Source organism: Molothrus aeneus, chromosome Z, assembly GCF_037042795.1.
Source record: "Molothrus aeneus isolate 106 chromosome Z, BPBGC_Maene_1.0, whole genome shotgun sequence".
NCBI classification, from domain to species: domain Eukaryota; kingdom Metazoa; phylum Chordata; class Aves; order Passeriformes; family Icteridae; genus Molothrus; species Molothrus aeneus.
This window is the reverse complement of record NC_089680.1, coordinates 2,002,579-2,016,301: the sequence shown is the minus strand read 5'-3', so window position 1 is coordinate 2,016,301 and position 13,723 is coordinate 2,002,579. Positions and strand designations below refer to the sequence as shown.

The 13,723-nt window shown below is 46.5% G+C and overlaps 1 protein-coding gene across 1 annotated transcript in view; it reads left to right on the top strand.

Annotated features, from left to right (window-relative positions):
• Positions 1–5,674, top strand: part of ARK2N (arkadia (RNF111) N-terminal like PKA signaling regulator 2N) — a 44,068-nt gene extending 38,394 nt beyond the window's left edge. Inside the window, exon 5 of the mRNA XM_066569621.1 lies at positions 3,279–5,674. Within this exon, the coding sequence (XP_066425718.1) occupies positions 3,279–3,462 (184 nt within the window). The 3' untranslated portion in view covers positions 3,463–5,674. The remainder of the gene's footprint in view (positions 1–3,278) is intronic.
• The last annotated feature ends 8,049 nt before the right edge of the window (positions 5,675–13,723 follow it).

The following is a 13,723-nucleotide window of genomic DNA, read 5'->3' as shown; positions in this document are numbered from 1 at the left end:
ACTTATACATCATACATCAGAAATTCAGATTTTAAGGATACAAAAATATGCAAATAATTAAGGGAAAATCTTTATGTGGGTTCTTATTTCCTTTCAAAATATTAAGTTTTTTTAACAGCTTCCACTTTATTTAATTAGTTATTAGGGGTAAAAATACTATCATTTTTTCAATGGCTGATGTCATAAGATATCCCTTTTAGGTTAAAAATCAGATCATTTTGAATCTTAGGTTTATTTCAAGATTCAAGAGAGGTCAAGGTGTAGATGGGGGTAGGGGTGCCAGAGGTTCTCTCTCAGTCAGAAACCTGTGCAGCTGTTCTTCCTGGTAGGTATTTTTTTATGTTACTCATCATTTTTAGTCTGTGGTCTTTCCTTGGCTTAAAATATTATGAAGCAGTTAAGCAAAACTGACATTTTCTAATAGTATGGAGTGTGAATTTGGTGGAATAAAACCAAGTTAAAACAGTACACAGGCAAGCTGCTTCTAAAATTTTCTGCTGCCTCATGGGTGCTTGGAGGCAGAAAAGGGTGTGAGGAACATGGAAGAGAGTTCCTTGTCCTTTCACTGCATATTTCTTGAGGAAGGAAGAAAGAAAAAGTTCAGGACCCAATTTCCCAGGCAGGAAACTTCATGGATAATGTGAGCGCAGCCCAGTGCTGTTGGATGTGAAAAAAAGGGAATTTTCAGGTCCAGAAAGGGGATTTAGTCTTAGCTTTTAGAACAGTGGAAAAAGTCCTAGTCCTTGCATGGCCAACTCTTTTGGAGGATGGTAATTCCTTAGGCAGCAGCTCTCCTGGCTGTTTATGCAGCAGAACCCAGGGCTGGGAGGGTGTTTGTGCTGATGGTGAGGGGTGTGGATCCACCCTCCAGCACTGGCTGCTGTAAATCTGTGCAGCACTGCACACAGGACCCTTGTGCTTCTGCCCCCTCTTTGAAAGCTTTCCGTGCTGCTGCCTCAATAATACTCACTCTCTGTGGGAATGGAAACATGAGCTAAATGCAGAGTTGCTGTTTAAAATGAGTTTTAGTAGATAAGAACTGAAATGATTTCAGCAAATCAGCCTAAAAGCACTCTCCTGTGCTTTCCTTTGTTCCTGTACCCATCTCCTGCAGACCTGTGTTTACTGCCTCCCTGGAATACTCCCTCACACATTTCAGTTGTTTGAATCCTATTTAGAGTTTTATTTCTCTTGCAGGTCTAGGCTTGCAGTTATGAAGTATTGATGGGCCTCTGGCAGGGCTTGTTGTTTGGACAAGAGTTAGTTTTTTGATCAGTAATTTCTGCATGCTTAGTTAGTGTGGTGTTTGGATCCTGGTTTTTGTCATGCTCTCAATTCCATGTCTGGTGTGAGTTGTGACACCCTGGAGTTTGTCCATTGTTTGTAGTTCTTCAGATTCTGAGTGAATTGGTGCTGTTTCTCATCATTGGGATATTCCTTGGCATCTACTTAGGACACCAAGTCATATTTTTCAGTTTTGTTTAATTTTTCACCAGTAGAATTTTTTTAAATCATACATGCATACAAACCAGTTTTCCTCTAGTTTTTCCTAGGAGCTTTTTTGGGTTTTTTATTGCCTCTACTTGGTATCTTCCCTTAGCTGTAGACTGGAAGCATGTTCTGAGCTCATGTTTGACTCAATGTTTTGCTGTTGGCTGCTTGTGTGACTAGTTTGAGGATAAACAGTTTTACTTTTCAGAGGTATCTTTTTTTTTGTGAGGTAATTTATGGCTTGTTTTCATAATCTTCAGGAAGAAAAGTTAGTCTTAGCTTTGCCTAAACACTTGAGGACTGTTCTCAGAATGGTGCATCACAGTCCCTAAGACCAAACATCATATTTAATTTGCTCTGCCTACAAGCTTTTCTTGCCAGTTAAGCTTAAAAATACTTCTCTTTAAAAGAAAGCTTTAAAAGAAAGAAATCCCATACATTTTCCAGGGTCTTACTGCTGATTCCTTGTAGATACATACTTTAAGTATGTGTTTTTATGACAGAAGAAGTAATAAAAGAGCCATTCTGAACATCACATCTAAACCTAAGCAGCGTATCTGAGAAGGCAATGAGACATTTATATTCAGAGAAGTTACAGCTCAGAGAATGAGATTTTTCATTCTATTTCACAAAACTCCAACCAGAACCAAGAGATCTGAGCATAACCTAAGTAGTTTTGGAGAGAATAAATAGCACAGACTTAAATTGGAATAAATAAAACGTAAATGTCAGGGATATTTGATCAGTGCAGGAAATTGGAGTTCCTGAAATACACGTGCCTTCACAAAGAAATGGGAAAAGGCTACCCCAGCAGCCAGAGCACCTCGTGTTTATCCATGCAGCCAGGAGGAGCTGCAGCCACTACCAGTGCTTACAAGAGCAAAACAATTTTTGGAGCCCTAGGTATCAAGTTTTATTAGTGCCTGTGCAGGATTTACAGCTGGAAATTGAGTGATCATCCTAAAGCCTCTAATAAATTCCTGTCATCACTTCATCATACACAAAATTATTCTACCTTTCGCTGTGCATTTATTTTTTTCTAATTGCTCTTAACCTGAGCTTCATTTGTCATGTATCTATTATGGATATAATAGGTAAAAATGCTATGTGAAAGGTACCTGTGTATCATGCTTCAGCAGGGCACTGGAGCCTTATCTTCAGATACACCTTTTAGTCTCATTGGCTGCAGTCACTTAAAGCTGAAATGTTTTGCTGAAGTGGGGCTGAACTGTTGTCAGTGAGCATTTCCCAGCGTGTTTGTAATTTTCAGTTAAAAAGACCAAAAGGAAAAAAAAGTCAGGCATAACGACTGTAATAACATAATTAGCAAGATCTCTCTTGCAATTACTGTAATGAAAGTATCATTACCTCCTTGTTTTAATATGGCTTTGATTTAATATTGCAGTATAGCTTTTAATTTTCTCTTCGGCAGCCTCACTGCAGATTTTTCTCTTTTTAGAAAGTCCAATGGGTAAAGCTGCATCAGGAAACTGTGCATGGTACTACACATGGTGGGGCAGGCTTCCTCAAGATCCTTGGGATCCATGCACATGTTTTTTAAGGAGGATCACGTTACACTTACTAGCATTCCTTTGGAATAATTTAATCCCCAAATTTAAATTTCACTGGGTGTTTGGGATGCCACGGGCTCTACAAGCGGAGAATCCAGTTTGGAGAGGGAAGCGCTCACCAGCTAACGATGGAACACTGGAGGAGGGGGTGTGGTGTCTGAGCTGAGCAGTGTCCCTGACGCTGTGTGTGTGTGTGTGTCCCTCTCCTGGCTGCAGGTGTGTGCATCCCAGGGGAGGGGTGATCCAGAGCGTGGCCTCCTGGAAGCGCGGCTCGCCCTTCGGCAGCGCCCAGCCCGCGCAGCCATGGACAGCAGTGGCTCCCCAGCAGAACTGGTCCTCGCCCCCAGAAGTGGTGGATCTGACTCTGGACGAGGACACCAGGCGCAAATACCTCCTGTAAGGCCGTTGTCACTGTGCTCTGCCCCCTCCCCTCCTGCCCTCCCTGGCACAGAGCGGTGAAACCATCACCTCCAGAGGCCCCGTCCTTGGCACCAAGAAACCCAAACCCACGGCGTTTCTCCGCCTCCACACAGGAATGTAGTCTGATTTCAGTATCACTTCAGAGGGTTCTGCCTTCTCCGAGGAGGATTCCTGCCCAGAATTAACAGCACCAAATTTAAAACACATCTGCAGTTACTAACGTGTGCGTGTATACCTAACGAAATAACTGCGTGCAAACTTACGTCCTCCCACGCTCCCCACCTCCCGACTCCAGGACTTTTTTAATTTATCAGTATCTTGAGTTTGTTAGTAGAAGTTAGTGTGTTGCTGTGTGAGCATCAGTGATTTTGAGAAATGCTGTGTCCTCACTGATTTCAGTGGAACTGGGGGGTATTCAACACTTCCAAAATTTGGGCCAGGAGTATTTTTACCCAGACTGATTTGGTTATGTTACCAGCAGGAGGGATTGTCTTTAATGCAAATGGCCCATAAAAAATGCACTGAACAGCTTTTAATTAAAACATTTTTTTATTTTCAATGTAATTTATAGTTTATACTCTTCAGTGCTGAGTCTTCTGTCCACTTGACTACTGTGTTTCGCTGGTCAATTCCCACAGCTTGGAATGGCTAAAATAGTAATAGTAGTGACTTAGGAACAGCTGAACATTGCAAAAGCACAGGAAAAAGTAATAAAAAGGCCCAGCATCCCTCTCCTCTTTAATTATAGCTTATTATCATTACCTCTATCTGAGTTTTGCCTGGAGTAGATGAAGAAGAGGAATTAAACGTTTTGCTCACAGTCCCCATCTCTACTGCTGCTTGTTTGTGTCATTCACCATCTCAGAAAACAAAAAACAAATCCCAAGCAAATTCCAAAGCTCCAGTCTGGCAAAAGGGTGGTCAGCTGGGACCTGTTCCTGGAATTTGTGGGGCCACTCAAGTGCTTAAAACTCTGTCCTGAAAGATGTTGCAGGATCAGGGTCAGAAACTAAGGTTATGGTTTTTAACTTTTTTTTTTTTTTTAATTAGTAATCTGCACCATTTCCCTGGCTTTCAATCATGCCTCTCCTGCTAGTTTTGGGAATTCCAAGATTCAGGAAACACTTTCTACCAGAATATTTACCAAAATCAGTGGAACAACTCACTTTAGCGGGCTGCAGTTTCTGTGGTGTACATGGAAATTCCTGTCCCTCATCTGTCATTTTGAGTCTTTCCCAAGGCAAAAACCAAAGATTTGACTTTAACAAGATGATATTATTCATTTTAAATGTCTACTGTGCAATTGAAACATTCCTTCATATTCCAGAAGTTTCTCTTGGGAATTTTGTACAGGTCTGCCATTAGATTTTTCACTATTTAAAGCTGAACAAGGGTGGTCAGGACATGGGATGTTCTGCTTTTCTTTTGTGTCGGCTGGTTTTCAAAATTTATTTGGTTTCCCCTAATTTTATCTGTGGGCAAAATAAAAAATTAAAATAGAGTTACCTGTGTTGTCACATAAAGGCAAAACAGCCCAGCAGGGGGGTATCTTTAGTAACAAACATCTGTTTCTTCCATAAGCAGAACAGCTCATGCTGCACTTTACAGAACAGCTAGGTAAGGATTGATATTCCCATTTCCAGCTTTCTAGAACATTGAACATAAGTGTCTTGCATGGCCCGAGAAAAACCTGTGGTGTTTTTTAGTGACCAATTCCTTCCTTCCTTCCTGAGGGAGGGAGGGAGGGGAGCATGGATGGATCCTGTTGGCCCCGCAGCAGGGAGAGGCTCCGTGCTGCTCTGCCCGTCCTTTCTCTGGTCTTTCCGTCAGCTGTGGGCTCACACTCCTGCTGTAAAGGTAACTTTGGAACAGCCACCTCCTGTGGCTGCTTCTTCCCGTTTCACAGAGTCTCCTGAAGAGTGGCTGTGAAGAAAGCTGCAGGGACCCCGTCTGCAGCCCTTCCGTGAAAAAATGCAAACTGTCTCTCCTTGTTTTTCAGTTTGTATATGATGTGACTTCCACGTGTACATAAAAACAACTGCCTCCTAACCAAACTTCCTCCAACTGTGCACTGTGTTTGTTTAAACAGCTCATGTATGGTAGTCCGATGCAGGTTTTCTTTTATTTAAAACACTATGTATTTTCTCTTAACAAATTTCAAGGCTAGTGATCTGAAAAAAGCAATCACTGGATATAGGTAGGAAATAGTTTGGTTTTATTTCCTTTTTTTTTTTTTTTTTTTTAACTTCTGGTTTTTTTTGGGTTTTTTTTTGTTTTGTTTTGGTTTTTTTTAAAGAGCAAAAACGTGCCTGGGTGGTTTTTGCTCTTCTCAGCAGGAAAGAGAAAAGTTAGCCATTGTATGGCTGTGAACCAATGCACTTGGGGCCTGGACCAGAACCCACTGGGGTCGGTGTGGGGCTGCCCATCGACCTCAGTGTGCATTGGCTCGAGCCCTTCAGGGTTTAGCAGTTTTCCTGAATTGCTGGAGTGTGAACTTGGAATCTTCTGTAGTGAAGACAAATCACTGCTCAGAATATAAATGTTTAAAATGTGCGGCTCTAGTTAAAAATAAAATTCGATTCTTCTCGACACTCACTATTTAGTTCTCATTTTCCATCTACTATTTAATGGTCTTCGGAGAGAAATAATAATAAAACAGAGTGTTATATATATATATATATAAATATATATATTTTTGGTGCAAGATGAGACCTTCTGTTTTTTGAAACAAGTCTGTAGCATAAAGGTTAAACTATTTTAAGACAAAATAAAATAGAGTGTATTATTTAAACAATATTGATTTGTTGGGGTTTTTTTTCCTTCCACTTCCATCAAATATGCTGCTGTTTGTCACATCTACAAATTAAACTTGTAAATTCTGGGTTACAGTTGCTGAAATTCAGCACTGTTTCTTGCTGTAACACATTTAATTTTGCACTTCCAGAATGCTGAAGTGATTTCCTGGCTGCAAAACCTTCCTTTTATCTCAGACCAGGGCAGGACTGACACTTCTCCCTGTAGCCTTGGTGCCAGGGGATGTGCAGGTACCAGTGACAAGTGGCTGCTGCCCATCACAGATTCCCAGCACAGTTTGGTTTGGGTTGGAAGTTGGACCTTAAAGATCTTTCAATTGCACCCCCTATGCCATGGGCAGGGACATCTTCTGCTATCCCAGGCTGCTCCAAGCCCCATCCAGCCTGGCCTGGGACACTGCCAGGGATCCAGGGGCAGCCACAGCTGCTCTGGGCACCCTGGGCCAGGGCCTGCCCACCCTCCCAGCCAGCAATTCCTAATTGCCAAGAGCCCAAAATCTGTGCCTGCCCTCTGGCAGTGGGAGCCATTGCCTGGGTGCTGTCCCTGCAGGCCTTGTCCCCAGTCCCTGGGCAGCTCTGCTGGAGCCCCTGGAGGCCCTGGCAGGGGCTCTGAGGTGTCCCTGGAGCTTCTCTTGTGCAGCTCAACAGCCCCAGCTGTGCCAGGCTGGCTCCAGAGCAGAGGGGCTCCAGCCCTGGCAGCAGCTCCGTGGCCTCCTCTGCACTGGCTGCAGCAGCTCCCTGCCCTCCCTGTTGTGGGGCTCACTGTGCCCTGCAGAATCCCCTCCAGGGATGCAATTTCAGCACAGCCTCCACCTCCCCACACGCCTGAGTCCTTCAGGTGTCTGAGCAACCTTCCCACCATTATTCCTCTGACTGCATCCCCTGTGCCATCCCCCCAGACACCTTCTGCTGCTCAGTGGCCCTGCCTGGCTCAGAGGCCGATGCTCCAGGGCAGCTCCTCTCTGGCCAGGGGGGTGGTGCCAGGTGTTCAGAGAACCACAAAATTGTATGGAGGAATTTGGAGCCACAAGGAAAGAGGAGGATGGTAAAGGACAACTGCACTGTGCTGAACGTGGAGTCCTGCTGCCTTGCCTGCCCCCTCACAGGCAAAATGGAAATGGGAATAGGAATAAAATTAATAATGATTATAATTCAGTACCTCTGCTGTGTTTTATGTGTATTTATCACATGAGAAAGCTCCCAGTGCAAATCAATAAGGCCACTTATCCATGTATTTTAAGTACCAATATGGATAATGAAGGTAGAATGGTTTTCAGCCTTACTGAGTTCTTGGCATTTGTGGAGCCTGAAAATACGAAATCTGGGCCTGGTGGTCATTGGTGCCTGGTGGGCACCAATCTCAGATTTTATTTTGTGTTTATCAGCAGCTGAGGGAGAACAGAGCCCTGGAGTTTGGTGCAGATGTGGGAAGAGGACAGATAAAATATCTGCTGAATTTTTTCTTCTCTACCACCAAGAGATGCCCAGAGTGTGTAGGCTTCAGGGTACACTGGATGGAAAGCTTGAAATTCCTCCTGTGGCCCTTGGCATTTCCTTATGCAGGAGCCACTTGACTTTGTGGGAATTGCTATTTTTGGGCAACACAAAAACTGATGAAAACTACCCAGAACCAGGTTAGCTTTTGTATTGTGTTTCCCCCAGTGAATTAGTTGCAATGCAGACTAATTCTGTGGCTGAAAGTTTGGTTTGCCCGCCTTGAAATGAAGACTGAATGGGTTGTGCTAAGTGGCTTTGAACAAGCTGCTGATAAACACAAAATAAAATCTAAACACAAAATAAAATCTCCCCCAGTTCCCTGGAGAATCTGCAAATGGTGCTCCTTGCTGAAGGCATCACTTCCCTTGCCTGAAACACTGCCAGTTTTGCCTCTCCTTTTTGGGGCTGTCATCTCTGAATGTCAGCTGCTGTGGCTTTCTCTCCAGAGCACCCCAGGGATGCAGTTTCCCTTCTGTCTGCACAGGGAAAGAGCAGAGTGCCTGCAAAATGCAAACTTGGGATGCACGAACCCCGCACTTACTGACAACTTTGGTGCAAATAAGGTGAAATCCTCTTGTTACTGATGCTAAAGGGCAGACAAGGATCCAACCCATGGATCCCCACAGTCTATATCTTGAGTTTTTGGAAAGTAAATTCAATCCTGAGAGTCCTGACGACTGCTGATTCACAAATGCCCCTTGGAAGTTTTCTCATGGATCTGGTTAGTCATCTGGGTTTGCAATTCAGTTTAAAATTAGAATTGAGTGCCAGCCCCTGGGAAGGCAACATCTTTCAGACAGTCTCGGGGCAAAGCTGGAGTGGGCAGGGGGAAAGCTGTCTGGAAGTTTAATTTCAGATAATTTTCTACACTTACTCGCTGCATCAGCAGCTTCGGGTGAATCCAGGGCAGCCACATCAGAGCTGGGAAAACAAACAAGAGTGCTCTGTCAAATTCATTTTCCATTGCTGTAGGTGCTGTGAATTGAACACAGCTCCTGGAGCCTGACTGGTGCCTCTGATGAAATGCCATCTGCAGCTGAGCTGTGCTTCTGCTTTGTCCTCGGCTGGCCCATGGTCAGCAACACCCAAACCTTTCCCGCTGTGTTTCTTCCACATCCTTGTGTGTCTGCTTCAAACTTGGAATTGCTGTGTGCCAGTGAGCCCCAGTGTCACAGAATCACAGAATTATTTGGGTTGGATGGGAACTTAAAGACCATCTAAATCCAATTCCCTGCCATGTGCAGGGACATCTTCCGCTATCCCAGGGTGCTCCAAGCCCCATCCAGCCTGGCCTTGGGCACTGCCAGGGATCCAGGGGCAGCCACAGCTGCTCTGGGCACCCTGGGCCAGGGCCTGCCCACCCTCAGAAGGAATAATTCCTCCCCAGTATCCCATCCAACCCTGCCTTCTCTCCATTTAAAGCCATTGCCTGGGTGCTGTCCCTGCAGGCCTTGTCCCCAGTCCCTGTGCAGCTCTGCTGGAGCCCCTGGAGGCCCTGGCAGGGGCTCTGAGGTGTCCCTGGGATATTCTCTTCTCTAGGTAACACACCAAGACCAGAATACAGAGGGGCTGTATTGAGCAAATCCTAATAAAAGGGGATAATTTCAAAAACAACCTCACAACATGTCTCAGAAGAGGCCTGGCAAGTTTAAAATGTTTAGTTCAACCCCCCTCCAGCAAAAGGAGAATGAGCCCCCGGTGCCCACCTAGGAGACCTCCACAGTTCCCAAGCATTTTCTGTGGTTGGGAAGCTGTGTAAACAAAGCCTGAGGCCACTAAAAACCCCATCCCACTTACAGCTGAGGAATCCTTGACTCCTTGGACAATCCCTCTTTCCTCCATCTGCTTGTCAAAAGGAGGAATTAGGGCTTTTAATTAAAGCAGTCCCACCTGGGCATGGCACAATGCAGGGAGTGAGCTTTCTGTGAGGGGCTGAGCTCCCTGACACTCAAAAAAAATTCTTGTTTAGTGCTTTATTTTCCCAGCAAGCGGCAGGATTGCATACTACAGCCAAATTTTTGGAGGGGTGATGCAGCATTCCCTCATCCTTTGATGGCCAGTGTCAGGTCTTGCCCTGGACCAGAATTCCCAGCTTGTCCAAGGGTGTAGAAAAACTCTAAAATGCCCTTAAAATTATCCAAAATGCTCCAAAATTAGCTTTACCCCTGCATCCTCTCCTTCCCTGTGCCTCAGGGAGAAATCCCTTTAATTCCTGGGGCTCCAGGCTGGGCTCAGCCTGCTCCCAACCCCGCAGGAAGGCTGGGGAGGGGTGGGTGGGTGGCGATGAGGGCTCTCAGCAGCACCCTTTTTGCAATAACGATGATTTTTACCGCAGTTTGGCCGCTGATATTTTCTCTCAGGAAGCCCTGGCTGGAAGCAGCCCCTGGCAAGGCACTAGATGGCACCAGAGCCAGAGGATACGGGATCTGGCTGCTGTCTCACCCTCCCCTGCATCCCCCAGAACAGGGAAAGTGCCCTCAAAAACAGGCAAAAGGGCTTCTGCATGTGAAAAAAACAATTTAAAAACAATCTTTTTTTTTTTTTTAATTTTCCTAACGGTGCTGGACCCAGTCACCTTGGTGAGACCCTGTCCATGCAGCCAGCATCCATCCCAAGGCAGGGAAAAGGGCCCTGGGAAGAGCAAAAGAAATAAAATCATCTGGATGGAATACTGAAATTAAATTATCCAGCTGTGATTTTGAAGTAATTAACCACTAGTGAGTCTTTTCTCCAGATATTAAGCCCAGGATCTGGGAATGTGGACAGGGGTTGCTGACCTTGCCTTATTTTTGGGTATTGGAAACCAAGGACCAGATCTCATAAATAAAATAGTTCAATGTCCTTGATTAGTGGCAGAACTTGTGGGATTTTGCAGCAGAGCATGTTTCCAGGAGAGGGCCTTCCTTTCTTCTCAGTTCCTGGTTGCATCCCAAAGCTGCTGCTGCAGGAAGCTGCTGGGATACTGGGATGGGGAGAACACTGGGGGGAAAACACACCAAAACCTCTGCTCCCCAAAAATAAGGGCAGCATGGAGGAGAAAGGGTGAATTTGGGGTCATTCTGCTTGAAACAGGGGGGTGTGACACATCCTAAAGCCCAAAACTGCCCTCACCTTATGGAGGCACACAGGGAGTAATGAGTATTGTGAGCTTAAAACTCTGATTGAAAGGAAGGGTTCAATCGGCCCCAGTGTCCCACTTTGGACTCAATGCAGTGAATCTCCACCAGCTCCCATTCTGCAACAACCACCACCAGTCAGAAAATCCCCAGCTCTGTTTTGCCATCTGCCACCCCCATACAGATGGAGAATGAAATTCCCCAAAGAAAAATAATTAAGGAAAATGTTAAGATACAAATGGGGCATCATAGACTCATTGAATGGCTTTAGTTGGAAAAGCCCTTTAAGACCATTGAGTCCAACCATTCCCCCAGCACTGCCAAGGCCACCACTGACCCATGTCCCCATGGGCCACATCCATGTGGCTTTTAAACCCCACCAGGGATGGGGGCTCCAACGCTGCCCTTTGTGCAGCCTGTTCCCAAGCTTAATGACCCTTTCCATGAAAAAAATTCCCCAATATCCAACCTGAGCCTGCCCTGGCCCAGCCTGAGGCCGCTCCCTCTGCTCCTGTCCCTGTTCCCTGGAGCACAGCCCGATCCCCCCGGCTGTCCCCTCCTGTCAGGAGCTGTGCAGAGCCACAAGATCCCCCCTGAGCCTCCTTTGCTCCAGGCTCAGCCCCTGCCCAGCTCCCTCAGCCCCTCCTGGGGCTCCAGCCCCTGCCCAGCTCCGTTCCCTGCCCTGGACTCGTCCCCTCTGCCACCATAAATTGTGCTCCCTCCTGAAATGAGCTGGGGAGGGCTCTGGATGTGTGCTGGGTTCCTTCGAGTGCTGTGAGCTCCCAAAAATCCTCATTTCAGGGAAAAGGGAAAAAGCACCTCCTGGGCCACGCATCTGAAACAGGCTACAGCAAAATAATTGCAAAGTCTTTTCTTTCTCTCCCTTTCTCTGCTCCCAAATGGCTGCTCTTTGGAGCTGAGGTTTTCACCCATCTTCTTATTTTATCTCTTACTTTATAAAATTGGAAAATTGAAATGCTGAGATATTACACTTTAATCAAAGGCGTAATGATTTCCTCTAGATTGCCTCTCTCTCTTTTTTTTTTTTTTTTTTTTTTTTTTTGCTAAAGAAACAAGGCAAGAAGCAGAAGAGGAAAAAATCCAGGGAGAAAGAAAATAAAGCAGCAAAATAACCTGAGATAAAATGTCAGTGTAAAAATTCTCAAATAAAGCCCTTCCAGTTTCTGAGTCCCCACTTGTGTTTGGGTTGCTGCTGCTCCCAGGCATGGAGCAATGCTATTTGCTGTAGAGATTTCCCCTCCTTTTTTACCCTTTCTCTATCCATGTTACCTTAACTGCAGGTGTTTTCAGCCCCAGTTTCCCTGGAGGTTCTCCAGTGCTGTTCCCCCAAGCCCCACAGGCTTTGTGCCTCCCCAGCCTGGGACTTGAGACCCTCGGGGCCCCCAGCCCAAACCATTCTGGCATTCCATAAAAAGGCCTCAGGGCGGCGTGAGTTGTCCCTCTGGAGCAAACCACGGGCCTCAAAACTGCTGCATAAAGCCCTTCCCTGGGGGCTGTTCCACTGTCCTGCCTGAGGCCAGCCAAAAAAATCCCCTAAATTTGAAGAAAACGGACTCATTGTTTTTTGAGCCAGTTCAGACCATCCTGACCCCCCCGAAGGGTTTCACCCAGCTTGGTTTTGCAGTGAAATGTTGGTGAAATATTCCATATCAGGGTGAAATTGCAGAGGGCTTTAGGGTGGGCAGAGTGTGACCGTGTTCACAGGGGTCTCAGGTTGAGGGAAGAGACGAGGATTTGACTTTATGTTTTAGAAGGTTTGATTTATTATTTTATGATATATATTACATTAAAACTATACTAAAAGAATAGAAGAAAGGATTTCATCAGAAGGCTGGCTAAGAATAGAATAAGAAAGAATGATAACAAAGGTTTGTGGCTCGGACTCTCTGCCCGAGCCAGCTGGGCTGTGATTGGCCATCAACTAGAAACAACTAACATGGGCCAATCAAAGATTCACTTGTTGCATTCAACAGCAGCAGATAATCAATGTTCATATTTTGTTTTTGAAGCTTCTCAGCTTCTTAGGAGGAAAAATCCTAAAGAAAGGATTTTTCGTGAAGGACGTCTGCGACAGGCAGAGGGTGGGGGGCAGATCTGGCAGCTCTGGGAGTGAAGGTCACCCCCAGACCTGCCCCAGGATGGTGCTGATGCGCCACGTGTGGCCCTGGATCACCTATTAACTCCTGGATATCCTCCCGGGTAAGGGGAGACTCCTTCCCTATGGTACCGAGGGGTGAGACATCCCCCTGTGCCTGCAGCATGCCCAGAAGAGCCACCCGCGGGGACACCCGTGTCTCACGGACACCCGCAGGCCAGGGAGCATCCAGGAGGAGCGGGATTTTGAGCCCGCGGCAAAGGCAGGAGGATGCCCCAAACGGGGGGTGCTGCACCCCAAAATCTGCTCTGGGGATGGGCAGGAGGGATCCAGGGGCTAATTTTAACATCAACCTGTGCCTTCGGCATCTGCGGAGGATCGGGTGTCCGGGAAGGGCGGGGAAGATGCAAAGCGACAGCGGCGGGGGCTGAGCCCCGTGAAATGCCCGGGACAACTGCGGGGACCACGGGAGCAGCTGCCCGAGGCAACTGGGGCTGCTGGAGGGGCTGCAGCCCGGCCCGGGGCCAGCAGCGTCCCAGGGCACCGCGGAGGGGATGGCAGCGCGTTCCATAAACCCCCAGGGTGGGGACGGGCCAGGGAAGCACGGTGGGCGTCCCTCCCTGTCGGATCCACGCGTGGGTTGGGCTGCGGGGCGCCCTGCGGGGTTTTTAGCGATTAAAGAGATGTCCCTTTGCCGGC